The 19,573-nt window shown below is 42.5% G+C and overlaps 1 protein-coding gene across 1 annotated transcript in view; it reads right to left on the reverse strand.

The window, feature by feature from the left end:
* The window catches only part of LOC117518835 (BCL-6 corepressor-like), a 133,416-nt gene that overhangs the window by 88,546 nt on the left and 25,297 nt on the right, over positions 1-19,573 (reverse strand). The window contains exon 3 of the mRNA XM_034180108.1: positions 13,224-17,012. Coding sequence (XP_034035999.1) covers positions 13,224-17,012 — 3,789 coding nt within the window. The remainder of the gene's footprint in view (positions 1-13,223; positions 17,013-19,573) is intronic.

The following is a 19,573-nucleotide window of genomic DNA, read 5'->3' on the forward strand; positions in this document are numbered from 1 at the left end:
ACAGATGCTGAGAATGACAGCCTCAACACTGCATTTAATCTATTATTAGACTCAATTGGCTTTGCTCAAAATGTAAATGAGTCCACCCACCACTTTAATCATATCTTAGATCTTGTTCTGACTTATGGTATGGAAATTGAAGACTTAACAGTATTCCCTGAAAACTCCCTTCTGTCTGATTATTTCTTAATAACATTTACATTTACTCTGATGGACTACCCAGCAGTGGGGAATAAGTTTCATTACACTAGAAGTCTTTCAGAAAGCGCTGTAACTAGGTTTAAGGATATGATTCCTTCTTTATGTTCTCTAATGCCATATACCAACACAGTGCAGAGTAGCTACCTAAACTCTGTAAGTGAGATAGAGTATCTCGTCAATAGTTTTACATCCTCATTGAAGACAACTTTGGATGCTGTAGCTCCTCTGAAAAAGAGAGCTTTAAATCAGAAGTGCCTGACTCCGTGGTATAACTCAAACTCGCAGCTTAAAGCAGATAACCCATAAGTTGGAGAGGAAATGGCGTCTCACTAATTTAGAAGATCTTCACTTAGCCTGGAAAAAGAGTCTGTTGCTCTATAAAAAAAAGCCCTCCGTAAAGCTAGGACATCTTACTACTCATCACTAATTGAAGAAAATAAGAACAACCCCAGGTTTCTTTTCAGCACTGTAGCCAGGCTGACAAAGAGTCAGAGCTCTATTGAGCTCTATTGAGCCGAGTATTCCTTTAACTTTAACTAGTAATGACTTCATGAAAAAGAGAGCTTTAAATCAGAAGTGCCTGACTCCGTGGTATAACTCAAACTCGCAGCTTAAAGCAGATAACCCATAAGTTGGAGAGGAAATGGCGTCTCACTAATTTAGAAGATCTTCACTTAGCCTGGAAAAAGAGTCTGTTGCGCTATAAAAAAAAGCCCTCCGTAAAGCTAGGACATCTTACTACTCATCACTAATTGAAGAAAATAAGAACAACCCCAGGTTTCTTTTCAGCACTGTAGCCAGGCTGACAAAGAGTCAGAGCTCTATTGAGTCGAGTATTCCTTTAACTTTAACTAGTAATGACTTCATGACTTTCTCTGCTAATAAAATTTTAACTATTAGAGAAAAAATTACTCATAACCATCCCAAAGACGTATCGTTATCTTTGGCTGCTTTCAGTGATGCCGGTATTTGGTTAGACTCTTTCTCTCCGATTGTTCTGTCTGAGTTATTTTCATTAGTTACTTCCTCCAAACCATCAACATGTCTATTAGACTCCATTCCTACCAGGCTGCTCAAGGAAGCCCTACCATTAATTAATGCTTCGATCTTAAATATGATCAATCTATCTTTATTAGTTGGCTATGTACCACAGGCTTTTAAGGTGGCAGTAATTAAACCATTACTTAAAAAGCCATCACTTAACCCAGCTATCTTAGCTAATTATAGGCCAATCTCCAACCTTCCTTTTCTCTCAAAAATTCTTGAAAGGGTAGTTGTAAAACAGCTAACTGATCATCTGCAGAGGAATGGTCTATTTGAAGCATTTCAGTCAGGTTTTAGAATTCATCATAGTACAGAAACAGCATTAGTGAACGTTACAAATGATCTTCTTATCAATCAATCAACTTTTTTCTTATGGCCTCAGACAGTGGACTCATCTCTGTGCTTGTTCTGTTAGACCTCAGTGCTGCTTTTGATACTGTTGACCATAAAATGTTATTACAGTGATTAGAGCATGCCATAGGTATTAAAGGCACTGCGCTGCGGTGGTTTGAATCATATTTATCTAATAGATTACAATTTGTTCATGTAAATGGGGAATCTTCTTCACAGACTAAGGTTAATTATGGAGTTCCACAAGGTTCTGTGCTAGGACCAATTTTATTCACTTTATACATGTTTCCCTTAGGCAGTATTATTAGACGGCATTGCTTAAATTTTCATTGTTACGCAGATGATACCCAGCTTTATCTATCCATGAAGCCAGAGGACACACACCAATTAGCTAAACTGCAGGATTGTCTTACAGACATAAAGACATGGATGACCTCTAATTTCCTGCTTTTAAACTCAGATAAAACTGAAGTTATTGTACTTGGCCCCACAAATCTTAGAAACATGGTGTCTAACCAGATCCTTACTCTGGATGGCATCACCCTGACCTCTAGTAATACTGTGAGAAATCTTGGAGTCATTTTTGATCAGGATATGTCATTCAATGCGCATATTAAACAAATATGTAGGAGGTTCCCTGTAAAGCCTTCAGTTAATTCAAAATGCTGCAGCTAGAGTGCTAACAGGGACTAGAAGGAGAGAGCATATCTCACCCATATTGGCCTCTCTTCATTGGCTTCCTGTTAATTCTAGAATAGAATTTAAAATTCTTCTTCTTACTTATAAGGTTTTGAATAATCAGGTCCCATCTTATCTTAGGGACCTCATAGTACCATATCACCCCAATAGAGCGCTTCGCTCTCAGACTGCAGGCTTACTTGTAGTTCCTAGGGTTTGTAAGAGTAGAATGGGAGGCAGAGCCTTCAGCTTTCAGGCTCCTCTCCTGTGGAACCAGCTCCCAATTCAGATCAGGGAGACAGACACCCTCTCTACTTTTAAGATTAGGCTTAAAACTTTCCTTTTTGCTAAAGCTTATAGTTAGGGCTGGATCAGGTGACCCTGAACCATCCCTTAGTTATGCTGCTATAGACTTAGACTGCTGGGGGGTTCCCATGATGCAATGAGTGTTTCTTTCTCTTTTTGCTCTGTATGCACCACTCTGCATTTAATCATTAGTGATTGATCTCTGCTCCCCTCCACAGCATGTCTTTTTCCTGGTTCTCTCCCTCAGCCCCAACCAGTCCCAGCAGAAGACTGCCCCTCCCTGAGCCTGGTTCTGCTGGAGGTTTCTTCCTGTTAAAAGGGAGTTTTTCCTTCCCACTGTTGCCAAGTGCTTGCTCACAGGGGGTCGTTTTGACCGTTGGGGTTTTTCCGTAATTATTGTATGGCTTTGCCTTACAATATAAGGTGCCTTGGGGCAACTGTTTGTTGTGATTTGGCGCTATATAAATAAAATTGATTTGATTTGATTCCACTAACAAACCCATCACCATGGCTGGCATTTAATTACAAGGGAGCACATAGGTGGCACCCAGGTCAGTCACTGGTGCACTGACTAAAAATAAATAAAATAAAAAATTTGAAAAAGTTCAATTTCAGCCTTCAAGAAATTGACCTTTCCTTTTATTGGTCTTATACAAATAAATTCTGTTTTTATATTTCTAGGAAATGCACTTTCCTCTGTTTTTCTTACTTTTCGTACACATGAGCACCTGAGCATCAGTTATGTGCACCATAAATCAATTAATTAATGATCCAAAAATAAAAATAAATAAGCCAAGTTGATGAGCAATTTGTCTTTTTAAGGGAATGTTAAAACTAAAAAGCTAAAATTTTAACTGTTCTACTATCGTGAATATGAGGACTTACTATTTATTTTATGATGTTACGGGGCTGGACGATGTGAACGTAAGCCAGTATTGTGGCTTTTTCAATGTCTGACCCTGATTCACATTCATTTTGTAGGCTTTTTGTGCACTGCAGTCATACCTTCTTCTAAAGCTGGGATATTTTTTTCAGAGTCCATATCTTAACTATTTATGTCAAACTTTAACATGAAAAATTTAACAAGGGAGGTGGTGGAGTAATGGTTTGCATGTTGGACTGGGACACTAGTGATCCGGGTTCACTTCCTGATTGCAGCCATGCTCCCAACTGGCGCTCTCAACAACAGTGCTGGGGAGGAGTGAGAGACACGTGCCGTGTGTTGGGAAAGTGTAAGTACACGGACCCACAACAGGGGGCGCAAATGAACGGACAATGGAATAGGTCAAATAACAACACTTTACTGTTGCGAACGTGCACAACAAACACAACAGATCACACAATAGATCGAAAGTCAAATTACAAGGTGTCGTGTGGGCAGGCTCGAGGATAGGAGACGCCTGTCCAAAGCAGAACCGGAACCACATGATTTCCTCCGCCACCAGACCCCGGGAATACTGGAGCCGCCAAGTCCCGAACTCCCAGGTGGCCACTGCCTCCGCGTGTCGGACCTGGTACTGCTGGCGAGGAACAAAAACACAGTTAAACGTGGGTGCGTCTGCACCCAGCAATCTGCACGGCAGGGAAGCTACCTCCACCTCTCGTTGGAGAAAAAGTCTGTTATCACTCACAAAATCACAAAAAAAGGCTTTCAATCAAGCTGTCAGGCTGAGGATATTACCTTTCAGGTAGAACGATATCTCGGCAATGAGGTGGAGATGCCGTCTTGCTGATATACCATATGATGATTGATGACAGCTGTCGTCGGTGATAAGCAACAGCTGTCACCCCGGCTGCTCCTGTGAGGCGGCAGCGCCCTCTGGTGCCTGGAGCCCGCACTCCAGGCAGGACGCCCTCTGGTGGTGGTGGGCCAGCAGTACCTCCTCTTCAGCGGCCCACACAACACCGTGGGCCCTTCTGGAAACAAGCTTCACGTTTTCGTTGGCTACCCACGTTAAATATGATCCTCTTCTTCTTCTAACAAACAATTATTTCCCAGGATCATGGTTTATTCCCAAAGAGGGTTATTCATCATCAGATGAATCAAGATGAGCAAGATGAAGTTAATTACAGGCTCTAAGCTGTTGATTTAGATATATTTTTGATGAATAGTTCTATGGTGTAAAAATGTGTAACTTCCAACATTTGTTCTTCTGAAGTGATGGTTGTACACTGCAAACTATTTAGTTTTTACCAAGATAAAAAAAAAATTGGTTAAAAAAATACATTTCTTGCATGGACCTTTTAACTGATTTAGGGTAATTTTGGGGAACTGAATTTGAGCTCAGATTTCCTCTATCACATCATGTTTTTTTTGCCATCAGCATGTTCCGTATTGATGGATTACGCAAACGTTGCTCATTCACTCATGTGTTTGACGCCACTAATCGCACAAAAGCAGCTTCAAAAGTATAGTTTTTAAACCAGGTTTGTGAAACATGAAGAAGAGCCGTAATATCATTTATGGCGTGGAAGAGGTGAGTGAGACTGCAGCTTTTGCTTTAGTGCTTGATACGAGAAATATGTTTTCATCGTGATAGACAAAAACACCAGATTCAGATTCAGCACCCACAAATTACCCAAATTACATTGGAAAAACTCCATGCAAGAAAAATCCTGTTGACCAGTGTAATTTATCTTGTTTTAAGAGTTAATTTCTTATTTTAAGTGTTTGACATGCTTATTTCTTGATGTAACAATCTTAATTGCAAGCAATTTTAGAACTTGAATTTTAGAATATTGTGCTAATATACTGTAATTTATGAATTTTAATTTATTCATGGTTAAATTATTTGATGTACCTAGGGACTGAAGATGGAAATGAGCTCTTCAGCTATAATCTGGTACAACTCATCTTTGCTTTGATGAGCTTAATGATGCTGTACACTGTCCCTCAAATAAATGAATAAACTAAACTAAACTAATTCAAGACATCTTGTCAAGTGAAATTGTCTGTCCACGCAGCCAGATTATTTCCCTCAGATTTAGTGTATTTAAAATGAGGTGGGCTTCATAGATAATTGGCAAAGCTTCTGGGGAAAACCTGGTCTTGTTAGGAGAGACGGCATCCATCCCACTTTGGATGGAGCAGCTCTCATTTCTAGAAATCTGGCCAATTTTCTTAAATCCTCCAAACCGTGACTATCCAGGGTTGGGACCAGGAAGCAGAGTTGTAGTCTTACACACCTCTCTGCAGCTTCTCTCCCCCTGCCACCCCCTCATTACCCCATCCCCGTAGAGACGGTGCCTGCTCCCAGACCACCAATAACCAGCAAAAATCTATTTAAGCATAAAAAATCAAAAAGAAAAAATAATATAGCACCTTCAACTGCACCACAGACTAAAACAGTTAAATGTGGTCTATTAAACATTAGGTCTCTCTCTTCTAAGTCCCTGTTAGTAAATGATATAATAATTGATCAACATATTGATTTATTCTGCCTTACAGAAACCTGGTTACAGCAGGATGAATATGTTAGTTTAAATGAGTCAACACCCCCGAGTCACATTAACTGCCAGAATGCTCGTAGCACGGGCTGAGGCGGAGGATTAGCAGCAATCTTCTACTCCAGCTTATTAATTAATCAAAAACCCAGACAGAGCTTTAATTCATTTGAAAGCTTGACTCTTAGTCTTGTCCATCCAAATTGGAAGTCCCAAAAAACAGTTTTATTTGTTATCTATCGTCCACCTGGTCGTTACTGTGAGTTTCTCTGTGAATTTTCGGACCTTTTGTCTGACTTAGTGCTTAGCTCAGATAAGATAATTATAGTGGGTGATTTTAACATCCACACAGATGCTGAGAATGACAGCCTCAACACTGCATTTAATCTATTGTTAGACTCGATTGGCTTTGCTCAAAATGTAAATGAGTCCACCCACCACTTTAATCATACCTTAGATCTTGTTCTGACTTATGGTATGGAAATTGAAGACTTAACAGTATTCCCTGAAAGCCCCCTTCTGTCTGATCATTTCTTAATAACATTTACATTTACTCTGATGGACTACCCAGCAGTGGAGAATAAGTTTCATTACAGTAGAAGTCTTTCAGAAAGCGCTGTAACTAGGTTTAAGGATATGATTCCTTCTTTATGTTCTCTAATGCCATATACCAACACAGGGCAGAGTAGCTACCTAAACTCTGTGAGTGAGATAGGTTATCTTGTCAATAGTTTTATATCCTCATTGAGGACAACTTTGGATGCTGTAGCTCCTCTGAAAAAGAGAGCCTTAAATCAGAAGTGCCTGACTCCGTAGTATAACTCACAAACTCACAGCTTAAAGCAGATAACCCGTAAGTTGGAGAGGAAATGGTGTCTCACTAATTTAGAAGATCTTCACTTAGCCTGGAAAAAGAGTCTGTTGCTCTATAAAAAAAAGCCCTCCGTAAAGCATGGACATCTTACTACTCATCACTAATTGAAGAAAATAAGAACAACCCCAGGTTTCTTTTCAGCACTGTAGCCAGGCTGACAAAGAGTCAGAGCTCTATTGAGCTGAGTGTTCCTTTAAGTTTAAGTAGTAATGACTTCATGACTTTCTTTGCTAATAAAATTTTAACTATTAGAGAAAAAATTACTCATAACCATCCCAAAGACATATCGTTCTCTTTGGCTGCTTTCAGTGATGCCGGTATTTGGTTAGACTCTTTCTCTCAGATTGTTCTATCTGAGTTATTTTCATTAGTTACTTCCTCCAAACCATCAACATTTCTATTAGATCCTATTCCTACCAGGCTGCTCAAGGAAGCCCTACCATTAATTAATGCTTCGATCTTAAATATGATCAATCTATCTTTATTAGTTGACTATGTACCACAGGCTTTTAAGGTGGCAGTAATTAAACCATTACTTAAAAAGCCATCACTTGACCCAAGCTATCTTAGCTAATTATAGGCCAATCTCCAACCTTCCTTTTCTCTCAAAAATTCTTGAAAGGGTAGTTGTAAAACAGCTAACTGATCATCTGCAGAGGAATGGTCTATTTGAAGAGTTTCAGTCAGGGTTTAGAATTCATCATAGTACAGAAACAGCATTAGTGAAGGTTACAAATGATCTTCTTATGGCCTCAGACAGTGGACTCATCTCTGTGCTTGTTCTGTTAGACCTCAGTGCTGCTTTTGATACTGTTGACCATAAAATTTTATTACAGAGATTAGAGCATGTCATAGGTATTAAAGGCACTGCGCTGCGTTGGTTTGAATCATATTTATCTAATAGATTACAATTTGTTCATGTAAATGGGGAATCTTTTTCACAGACTAAGGTTAATTATGGAGTTCCACGAGGTTCTGTGCTAGGACCAATTTTATTCACGTTATACATGCTTCCCTTAGGCAGTATTATTAGACAGCACTGCTTAAATTTTCATTGTTACGCAGATGATACCCAGCTTTATCTATCCATGAAGCCAGAGGACACACACCAATTAGCTAAACTGCAGGATTGTCTTACAGACATAAAGACATGGATGACCTCTAATTTCCTGCTTTTAAACTCAGATAAAACTGAAGTTATTGTACTTGGCCCCACAAATCTTAGAAACATGGTGTCTAACCAGATCCTTACTCTGGATGGCATTACCCTGACCTCTAGTAATACTGTGAGAAATCTTGGAGTCATTTTTGATCAGGATATGTCATTCAATGCGCATATTAAACAAATATGTAGGACTGCTTTTTTGCATTTGCGCAATATCTCTAAAATTAGAAAGGTCTTGTTTCAGAGTGATGCTGAAAAACTAATTCATGCATTTATTTCCTCTAGGCTGGACTATTGTAATTCATTATTATCAGGTTGTCCTAAAAGTTCCCTGAAAAGCCTTCAGTTAATTCAAAATGCTGCAGCTAGAGTACTGACAGGGATTAGAAGGAGAGAGCATATCTCACCCATATTGGCCTCTCTTCATTGGCTTCCTGTTAATTCTAGAATAGAATTTAAAATTCTTCTTCTTACATATAAGGTTTTGAATAATCAGGTCCCATCCTATCTTAGGGACCTCATAGTACCATATCACCCCAATAGAGCGCTTCGCTCTCAGACTGCAGGCTTACTTGTAGTTCCTAGGGTTTGTAAGAGTAGAATGGGAGGCAGAGCCTTCAGCTTTCAGGTTCCTCTCCTCCGGAACCAGCTCCCAATTCGGATCAGGGAGACAGACACCCTCTCTACTTTTAAGATTAGGCTTAAAACTTTCCTTTTTGCTAAAGCTTATAGTTAGGGCTGGATCAGGTGACCCTGAACCATCCCTTAGTTATGCTGCTATAGACTTAGACTGCTGGGGGGGTTCCCATGATGAGTGTTTCTTTCTCTTTTTGCTCTGTATGCACCACTCTGCATTTAATCATTAGTGATTGATCTCTGCTCCCCTCCACAGCATGTCTTTTTCCTGGTTCTCTCCCTCAGCCCCAACCAGTCCCAGCAGAAGACTGCCCCTCCCTGAGCCTGGTTCTGCTGGAGGTTTCTTCCTGTTAAAAGGGAGTTTTTCCTTCCCACTGTCGCCAAGTGCTTGCTCAGAGGGGGTCGTTTTGACCGTTGGGGTTTTTACGTAATTATTGTATGGCCTTGCCTTACAATATAAAGCGCCTTGGGGCAACTGTTTGTTGTGATTTGGCGCTATATAAATAAAATTGATTTGATTTGATTTAACTTCTTTTTAGTCACCCCTTTTTTGCAGTGTACAGAATTTGAATCTGTCACTAGGACTGGAGAAGACTACCTGAGGTGCTTCCATTTTAAAATTAGAATTTTATAGACAATAACCTTTAAAATAATCTAAATGTTAAGCAATGTTAACAATAAAAACTCTGACTCCCCACAAGTGAAATGGGTCTGGTGGGTGTGATGATGAATATGTTGTTGTTGTTGTTTATGATGAACAGACTTATTGATATAAACCCCGCCCTTAGCACACACACACCCCCCGCCCCCCGGGGAAGATGCTTGTATCCTTGTATGAAGTACTTTTGTTCTTGTAGGATGATTATCCGAAGGTGGGATGCACCAATGTCGTCTCTGTGGTTTTTTTGATTTCCCAGTAAGGCGTGACCGTCGTGACAGAACAGTATTTCTCGCTCACCTCACGCTGCCCTGACCACAAACCCATTTTAAAAATTAATGGCCCATGAAACAATCTACAAATCCATCCGACGCTGCCGCCCTGAGCCGGGAGCACCCAAGGGCGTAGGAGCGAAATGTGAGTTAATATGAGCACTAAGCCATCCTCCTTCCTCCAGGATCCACAACTCGGGAAGCAAACGGCCTTCCAGAGGGAATACACGGCCAAGAGCCCCTCAGTGCCCACAGCAACACCTCATCTGACTGCTTAAAATAAAACACGGCGGTGAAGAGAAACCCATGTGACATACAAGCAAATATTCAAAATCTACTTGGATCATAAAATTTTACAGTTAGTTCTTTAAAAAAATGGAAAAAAGATGAATGGCTCGTGATTATTTGTGGACAGTTTCATGGTCACAAATGTAGCCTTTAACCATGAAATTCAAACCATGTGCGATCCTCATGTATTCACTTAATGTTTAAACAACAAAACCTGAATATTTCTAAGCGTTGGTTTTAAACCAGTTGGTGATGTACTGACACACCACTGAACTCGTAATGTCTTCAGCTTGACACGGACTCTCTGGAAAGATATTCAATGTGTTTCGAGTTGGCGTCGATAATGTGTAGAATCGACAAAAGGTTTTGGTGTTATCCCCAGCCACACATTCTATCTACTGATTAATTCCGTCTTTAATTTCCTGTCGCATGTTATGTATAATCGAGTATTTGACAATGCAGTGGGTGTTATGTTTCTCCCTGTGGTTGCTAGCTCGTTAGCTGGATGGAGCGCAGTGATGAGCACACGGCGTATCAATGTTCAGGAGGGGAAGAAAATACTTGTCAGCCAAAGCTAGTTATCATTTTTGGAAATTTCTCCTGCATTTACTAAATGTCCATTACTTAAATTATGCTCATGTAGTGGCAGGCACTTCTTCAAAACATCCAGCAGGTGGCAGTATGTCTATAGGTTAATACATACTAGGCAAAAGAAACGTTGCTCTTTCAGTCAGTGTGGTGCACCAAAGTTGACCAGATGCACTCACGTTTGTCCTCAGTATGTGTTCGCTCCATTTAGTGAGTTACAAGCTGATGGCATTTGTTGTTTTTCAGTTATTGTCTACACAACCCAGCTGGGATGGAGCAGCTCACTCATTCACCCACTCATTTACGTTTTTGCTGTCCAAGCCCGATATGGGCACCAGTGCAGGGAATATTCAACAGAAATACAATCATCATCACGTTTAATCCTAAAGCAACAAAGTTCAACAGCACAGAGGAGGATTTGAAAATAATTTACACCTTCATGCATGTTGTACTTTTGATCATCTGTGTAATCTCTTGCTTTAAGACAGAACTCTCAATGGAGGCGTTGTAGCATCACTGCGCCTTAATCCTCTTGTTAACATGTGGTTTGACAAGCAACTTGAAACCCAAACAAAGAAAGTGCTGCGTGTGGTAGAAAATGTCAATTCAAAATTGGCTGCCTGTGATCTTAAACGATGCCAAGGTCATGAGGGCGGTCGGGTCCACACCACCCTGAATATTTGTGGAAGGTTTTATTCAAAACCACAATAAAGACCGTGAGGAATCCTCTGGACAAGGTGTGACCCACCTACTCCTGAAAACCAACAGACAGGAAGCGCTACAACACAAAATGTAACATACAATAAAAAAACCCTGACTCTCAATATGCATGTGCCTAAATGGAATTAACAAAACTGGGCCTGAAAGTAGATTTACAAAAAACAAAACAAAAAAAAAAAAAACTGAAGTTTATAAACAAATTTTAAGATTAACAAGATAAGTATACGAGGGCTGTCAATAAAGTTACGGTCCTTTTTATTTTTTTCAAAAACTATATGGATTTCATTCATATGTTTTTACGTCAGACATGCTTGAACCCTCGTGCGCATGCGTGAGTTTTTCCACGCCTGTCGGTGACGTCATTCGCCTGTGAGCACTCCTTGTGGGAGGAGTCGTCCAGCCCCTCGTCGGAATTCCTTTGTCTGAGAAGTTGCTGAGAGACTGGCGCTTTGTTTGATCAAAATTTTTTCTAAGCCTGTGAGACACATCGAAGTGGACACGGTTCGAAAAATTAAGCTGGTTTTCAGTGAAAATTTTAACGGCTGATGAGAGATTTTGAGGTGATTCTGTCGCTTTAAGGACTTTTCACGGTGCGAGACGTCGCGCAGCGCTCTCAGGCGGCGGCGTCAGCCTGTTCAAGCTGAAAACCTCCACATTTCAGGCTCTATTGATCCAGGACGTCGTGAGAGAACAGAGAAGTTTCAGAAGAAGTCGGTTTCAGCATTTTATCCGGATATTCCACTGTTAAAGGAGATTTTTTTAATGAAAGACGTGCGGACGGGTCCGCGCGTCGGGACGCAGCTGCCGCGACGCTCCGCCACAGGAAAAACACCTCTGTTGAAAGCCTTAAGGACAAGTTGGAACATGTCCTGCCTGTTAAACAATTTCTCATATACTCACTCCACTGAAAGCCATCAAAAGCCGCCTGGATTTTAACAAATGGTTATCAACACGGAGGTGTTTTTCCTGTGCTGCCGCACCGCGTCGGCTGCGTCCCGACGCGCGGATCCGTCCGCACGTCTTTCATTAAAAAAATCTCCTTTAACAGTGGAATATCCGGATAAAATGCTGAAACCGACTTCTTCTGAAACTTCTCTGTACTCTCACGACGTCCTGGATCAATAGAGCCTGAAATGTGGAGGTTTTCAGCTTGAACAGGCTGATGACGCCGCCTGAGAGCGCTGAGCGACGTCTCGCACCGTGGGAAGTCCTTAAAGCGACAGAATCACCTCAAAATCTCTCATCAGCTGTTAAAATTTTCACTGAAAACCAGCTTAATTTTTCGAAAAGGGTCCACTTCGATGTGTCTCACAGGTTTAGAAAAAATTTTGATCAAACAATGCGCCAGTCTCTCAGCAACTTCTCAGACAAAGGAATTCCGACGAGGGGCTGGACGACTCCTCCCACAAGGAGTGCTCACAGGCAAATGACGTCACCGACAGGCGTGGAAAAACTCACGCATGCGCACGAGGGTTCAAGCATGTCTGACGTAAAAACATATGAATGAAATCCATATAGTTTTTGAAAAAAATAAAAAGGACCGTTACTTTATTGACAGCCCTCGTATGTACTATTTTAAATTATATCAAGCAAATTAATACTGGCATACAATTTAAATCCAGTAGGTTTATTACGTTCACTGTCCATCAGGGGACTATGGACCACAATTTGGACCACAATTCACTGTAATCAACAAGTCAAGAGTCTGTTTAAATGTATTTTTGCTGGTTTTATCTCTGCTTTAAAAAAAACGCTGGAAACTTTTCATAGTCACTCTTGAAGAATCACGAAAATCTTACAGGTGTGTGACAATGTGGTCCGTTACCGCACGCCACAGCATCAGGGCACAATCGCTATAACGCCATCGTACCTCTTTCAAACACCTTATAGATACCTTACAACTAAGAAACTTCCCCCCACTGATGTCCTTCAAACATGCCAACCTTCACCTCTCAAAGACAAAAACAAAAACCATTCAAAGATGGACCTTGGACTCACCTGGAGCGCTTGCTGCTCTCGGCTCAGCTTTCTCGAATCGGCGTACAGCTCTGTGGTCACGCACTTAAACCGGTCACCGACATAGCCTGATGAATTGGCGATGCGCTTGGCTAGTCCAGAGACCTGGCTCTTGCTACAGCTGGAGCCCCTGCACTCATCCACCAGGAGATCCATATTGTCCTGGAAGCTGGCATCCTTCTTCGCATTTTCGAAGCTGGTGCTGGAGTTTGGCTTCTCCTTCTGAAGCCCCGTCTCATGAGAGGACAGCATTTCACACTTAAGCTTTTTAATGTTCGGCTCTGGAGACAAATCTGCAGCCATCCTGTTGAAACCTCCACTGGTGGGACCATCAGGTGAAAGATGTTGGCAGACTGGTCCCCAAGAAATATTATTTCCATATGTGGAGACCCTTGAGCTATTTACCGACATTTGGTTAGTTTCAAAAACGGCGCCTTTAGAGAAGCTATTTCCAGAACCTAAACCAATGAAAGTATTCCCTGCACATGTTTGAGTCCTGACATTGATATTCCCACAAGGTGGTCGCACAGGATGGCGGTTTTCACAGCTTGTAAGTCTAGGGTTGATGCCAAGGCAGGTTTGAGCCATGGGGCTGCTGCTCCTAGGGGTTGGGCTACTGAATATTCTGGGTTGACAAAGTGAAGGCCTCAAAGCCCCATTTCTACAACATGGGCCCACAAAATTCCGAATGGAATTTGAATTGTCAGCATTGTCACTATAACATGTAGGAACTCTTGGGTTGACATTAACAGAAAATGGAGTCTTGGCATTCATGACTCCACCAGCTGGGCTTGTGGCATTCAAACTCCTGCAGGCTGGAAACTGGGAAGTTGCATTCCTACATGCTGGCCCCTTACTGCTGCAGACTGGACTGTCTGGACCACAGGTCCCAGAAGATGGACTGTTCAGATTGGTGACTCTACATGCTGTTGCCAGTACACTCTTGGAACTAACAGAGTGGCTCGAACAACCATCTTTACCAAAAGGTCCTGATACATTGCAATTTCCACTGCTGAGTTGGTCAGGGTCATCATTTCCACTGGCCAAAGCCTCTGACTTGGCTTCATTATTAACACCTTTCACATCAACACAGTTCTTCTGTGCACTAATCTCTTGACCCACTGAGTCCTCATTACCCCCACAAACTCCAGTGTTAGCCGTTTTTCTGGAAAACTGCTGTATAGATGTTCGAGCACAGCGCATGGTCTGTTCTTCAAGAATGTCTGGAAATGGACTAGGTGGCTCATCCTCTTCAGAGACTTCCTCACTAGGAGGAAGAGACGAGGGGCTGCACTCATGAGGCTGATTTTGCAAAGTGTTGGACATTAAACCTGCTCTCTGCTCAACATCCTGGCCAGGAAGGAGCACTTGAGCATCCTGCTCATTTTCTTGAATGTGGTCATACTTACTGGAACTGCCACCAAACTTGTACGAATGAACTCTTCTTGTAGATGGAGATGGGGGGCTGAAATTAATTTGTGGAGATTCACTATCTCCCTCTTCATGAACAAGGTCAATACAAACGATCTCTTCTCTGACAGAAATGGGGCTTTTGTCGGAAGGCTTTATGGTTTGGTTTGTGGACTTGTCTATGTCATTGTCACTCTTGTTTGAAGTATCATCTTCATGATGTATGTATTGTCCTGTATTCCAAGATTTGTCATGGGTATTGGATCTGCTCCTCAGTTGGTCTTTGGTGCCAAGTACAGGGTGGGATGATGCCAGTGAGGGAACAACTTCCTGTGAATTCTGGTATGCCATGTATTCGACTTGGTTCTGGTGTATTCCATACTGCAGTCCATGTTTCGGTGGAATGCAAGGCGAGTAAAATCCAGTGCTGCCAAGCACTACTGGTTGGGGGTAAACTGGTCCTTTGCCTGGTATGCTCATGCGTGGTAGAGTTATAGTTTCTGCAACAGAGTATGGAATGTAATGATTTGTATATCCTATGGTCGAAGGGTGGTAGGAGTCACTGTAGATTTTGCTAAAAAGGTTGCCTTTCTCTGCATGAAGCTGCTGTTGCTGTGGATGAGGATGACCGTCATGGGCCAAAGGCTCTGCAGGAGTTGAAGCTTCTTTTCCACAGCATGTATGAGCTTGTCCTTTACTCAAAACTTTCTCAGAGTTAGTAGACAAGGCTCCTGCCCGTTCAGCTTTGGACTTTAACAAAGGGGATGTTGCAGGTGCTCTTACTGCTGAGGCAGGGCTGGGGATACTGTTGACATCAACCGTCGGGGAGCAAGAAGGCATTTGTGGCTGTGGTTGAGACACGCTGTCGATGGTCCGGCTTTTGGAGATTTCGCCATGTTCACAACCAATGGCTGAGGAAGGACCTGGAATAACCCAAGGGGGGCATGCAGTGTTGATTATTTCAGGATGATCTGGTGTTTTTGCTAATGTGGTAGTAGCTGGAGATGGCCCGTCTTTCAAGTGCTGCTCTTGACTTGCTAGTATCCCATAAGGAGATGGTGGTAAATACCCTAATTTTGCAAAAGCCTCCAACTGTGGTGGGAATCCATTTGGGAATCCTTCCGATTCTTTGGCAGATAAATCCAAAGGTTTTTCTCCAGGTTTTTTGGTAGGCATCTGTGCAACAGCTCTCTCCAAAGAGGTCTTTGCAGGTGATAAACACTTCTCTACACTACAGCAGTTTGAGCTATAATCTTTGGTTTTACTGCTGCTTGAGCACATCGGAGAACAGTGCTCAGAGGTCAGGCTTCCCATGTAAAAGGGGTGCGATACTGAAAGTGAAGATGATGCTGAGGTGGTACTTCTGTAAAAACACCTTTGGGGGTCCACGGTGCTATTACTGAAGGAAGCAGATGACACCACTGAGGTCTGAACAGAGCATGGTACTGAGCAGGGAGGATTAGTTACTAGTGCGGGCTCTAAAGGATTGGCAGCTGAACTCTTAACGGTGATGGCAGTACTGCTGCTTCCATTGCTGTTGCTGATACTGCTCTTTCCAGAACTGGGCTGACTGGTTTTGACACCACCACTGCTGCCACCACCTTTCTGATGCTCAATGTGGTGACTGGCTTGAAGCTGGGGGCTCTGGTGGATCTGAGGACTGGTGATGAAGGCAGAAGGTTCCTGTTGCACTTGAGGTCCCAGGCCCTGCAAGTTCTTGTCCTGGCTGTGGGCCAAGGGTGAAAGGACCACAGGAGTTGGGTTGGCTGTTGTAATCCTGATTGGGGCAGCAATGGGGCTGGAGATATGAGCTGGGGTATAAGGAGGCAGATACAAAAGCCTTCCTTCCCCAGCAGTGGTGTTCCCTGATCCATTTGTGCACAGAGATTGATATGCCAGCTGCTGGTGAAGGAATGGGGATGGGTGGGACAGGAAGGACGCCTTGTATGCCATGTCAAGGAAGGGGTACATTGTTGCATCTGCATATGGGCTAACCCAAGGCAACCTCACAAAGCTGCCAGTACTATTCATGCCCAAGTCTGAGGGCTTGTCATTAGGTCCAACACCTCCTGCAGCCGGGACAATCAGGTGTTTCTGCAGTCCCGGAGCTGAATTCTTATAAAGTCCAACATATCCATTTGAAGGTTTACGTCCATCTAATAGGTTTAAATCTGGCTTGTACAAGAGCTCATAGCCAAGTGGGAGGGAAGGCCCAGCCTCTTGGGGCTTTTCTGTAGAAAGTGGGTGGATTCCAGGATAGAACATTCCTCCATGGGAGCGGAGATTTTCCACCACCAGAGCACTGCGGTCAATGTTGAGGGCAGCTAGAGGGTTCATCCTGAAAGCTGCACTAGCATCCACCTGCAAATGGAGAGGAGTCAAATGTAAAGACACCACTGCAGGGAAAAATAGATATATAACCGTATACAGAATACAGTACATCCAGAAAATAATCACAGCGCTATTCCAAAATGGAGGAAATTCATTTTTCCTCAAAATTCTACACACAGTATGATATAATGGCGATGTGAAAAAACTTTCTTTTGAGATTTTTGAAAATTTCTTACAAATCCAAAAAAAGGTATTACGTAAGTATTAAGTAGTACTATAAGTATTCACAGTCTTTGCCATGAAGCTCAAAATTGAGCTCAGGTGCCTCCTGTTTCCACTGATCATCCTTGAGATGTTTCTTCAGCTTAATTGGACTCCACCTGGGGTAAATTCAGTTGATTGGACATGACTTGGAAAGACACACACCTGTCTACATATAAGGTCCCACAGTTGACAGTCAGAGCACAAACCAAGCATGAAGTCAAAGGAACTGTCTGTAGACTTTAGAGACAGGATTGTCTCGAGGCACAAATATGGGGAAGGGCACAGAAACATTTCTGGTGCTTTGAAGGTCCCAATGAGCACAGTGGCCGCCATCATCTGTAAATGGAAGAAGTTCAGATCCACCAGACTTTTCCTAGAGCTGGCCACCCATCTAAACTGAGCGATCAGGGGAGAAGCACAATAGTCAGGGAGGTGACCAAGAACCCTATATCACTCTGTCAGAGCTCCAGCATTCCTCTGTGGAGAGAGGAGAACCTTCCAGAAGGACAACCATCTCTGCAGCAATCCACCAATCAGGCCTGTATGGTAGAGTGGCCAGATGGAAGCCAATCCTTAGTAAAAGACACATGGCAGCCCACCTGGGGTTTGACAAAAGGCACCTGAAGGACTCTCAGACCAGGAGAAACAAAATTCTCTGGTCTGATGAGACAAAGATTGAACTCTTTGGCGTCATGTTTAGAGGAAAGCATGCACCATCCCTACAGTGAAGCATGGTGGTTGCAGCATCATGCTGTGGGGATGTTTTTCAGCAGCAGGAACTGGGAGACTAGTCAGGATTGAAGGAAAGATGAATGCAGCAATGTACACAGACATCTTGGATGAAGACCTGCTCCAGAGCACTCTTGACCTCAGACTGGGGTGACTGTTCATCTTTCAGCAGGACAATGACCCTAAGCCAAGATATCAAAGGAGTGGCTTCAGGACAACTCTGTGAATGTCCTTGAGTGGTCTAGCCAGAGCCCAGACCTGAATCTGACTGAACATCTCTGGAGAGATCTGATGCTCCCCATCCAACCTGATGGAGCTTGAGAGGTGCTGCAAAGAGGAATGGACCAAACTGCCCAAAGATAGGTGCACCAAGCTTGTGGCATCATATTCAATAAGATTTGAGGCTGTAATTGGTGCCAAAGGTGCATCAACAAAGTATTGAGCAAAGGCTGTGAATATTTATGTACATGTGATTTCTTAGTTTTTGTTTTTAATAAATTTGCAAAAAAATAAAAATAAAAATTCATGTTGTCATTATGGGGTGATGTGAGTAGAATTTTTCAAGAAAAAATTAATTTACTCCATTTTGGAATGAGGCTGTAACATAATAAAATGTGGAAAAAGTGAAGCACTGGGAATATTTTCTGGATGCACCGTACATCAGTGAACACCACAAACAACTGCAGGGACAGTCTGCTAGTTTATGGTTATGAATTTCTGAGGAGGATTTCACTTCATAGGTCTTGTGGCCAAGTAGCATCAAAGGTTCCTGATTCAAGTCCGCCCGTGCCCTTTCTCCATTGTATTGTGGAGTTGCGTCAGGAAGGGCATCCGGCATATAACTTGTGTCATATCCACTTCAGATCGAGACTCACTATTTCACTTAATATGTGACCATTTTGAGTGTAAATATAATGTTCCACATTCAGAAATCCGGCAAAACATGGAGAACTTTTATCTCTGCAAATGTTATGTCATTATGTATTTAGAAATATTATTTATGCTCTTGAGATGAGTTCACGTTCCAGCTTAGTAACCATTTGTATCATCCCCGATCCCAGAGCAACCACTTAGCAGCCACCTCCAGGGGCGGCTCTAGCTTCAGGTTAATGGGGGGGGGGGGGGGGGTGTTGGGAATTGGTTGGGTGTGCTGAAGGCATGCCCCAAGAAGTGGGGGAGTGGTACCCGGGCAAAAATTTTAAAAATCTATAGCCTTTCTCCTGTATTCTAAGGCAATCTGGGGAAACAAAATACATTTTTATATTTAAAGCATGGGGGTTTTTTTTGTTTGTTTGTTTTATTATTATTATTATTGTGGGAGGAGACCAGAATGCCTGGAGGAATCCTACACAGATGTGGGGAGAAGAGGCCCAGGTGAGAAGAGATCCCACAACCTTCTTACTGTGAGGCAACAGTGCTAATCATGAAGCTACGAAAGTGTTTTTAATAAACAAATGTCATTTTAAACACTGGAAATCTGTATACAGCAGGGTTCATCAATAACCCTTCATTTCTGCAAGACCTTTCCCATATTTCATCACACCTTTGGTGAGCGGCTCAATGGGAAGGGAATGCATGCACCCCCACCCCCCCACCCC

The sequence above is a fragment of the Thalassophryne amazonica genome, chromosome 1, assembly GCF_902500255.1.
Source record: "Thalassophryne amazonica chromosome 1, fThaAma1.1, whole genome shotgun sequence".
Taxonomy (NCBI): Eukaryota; Metazoa; Chordata; class Actinopteri; order Batrachoidiformes; family Batrachoididae; genus Thalassophryne; species Thalassophryne amazonica.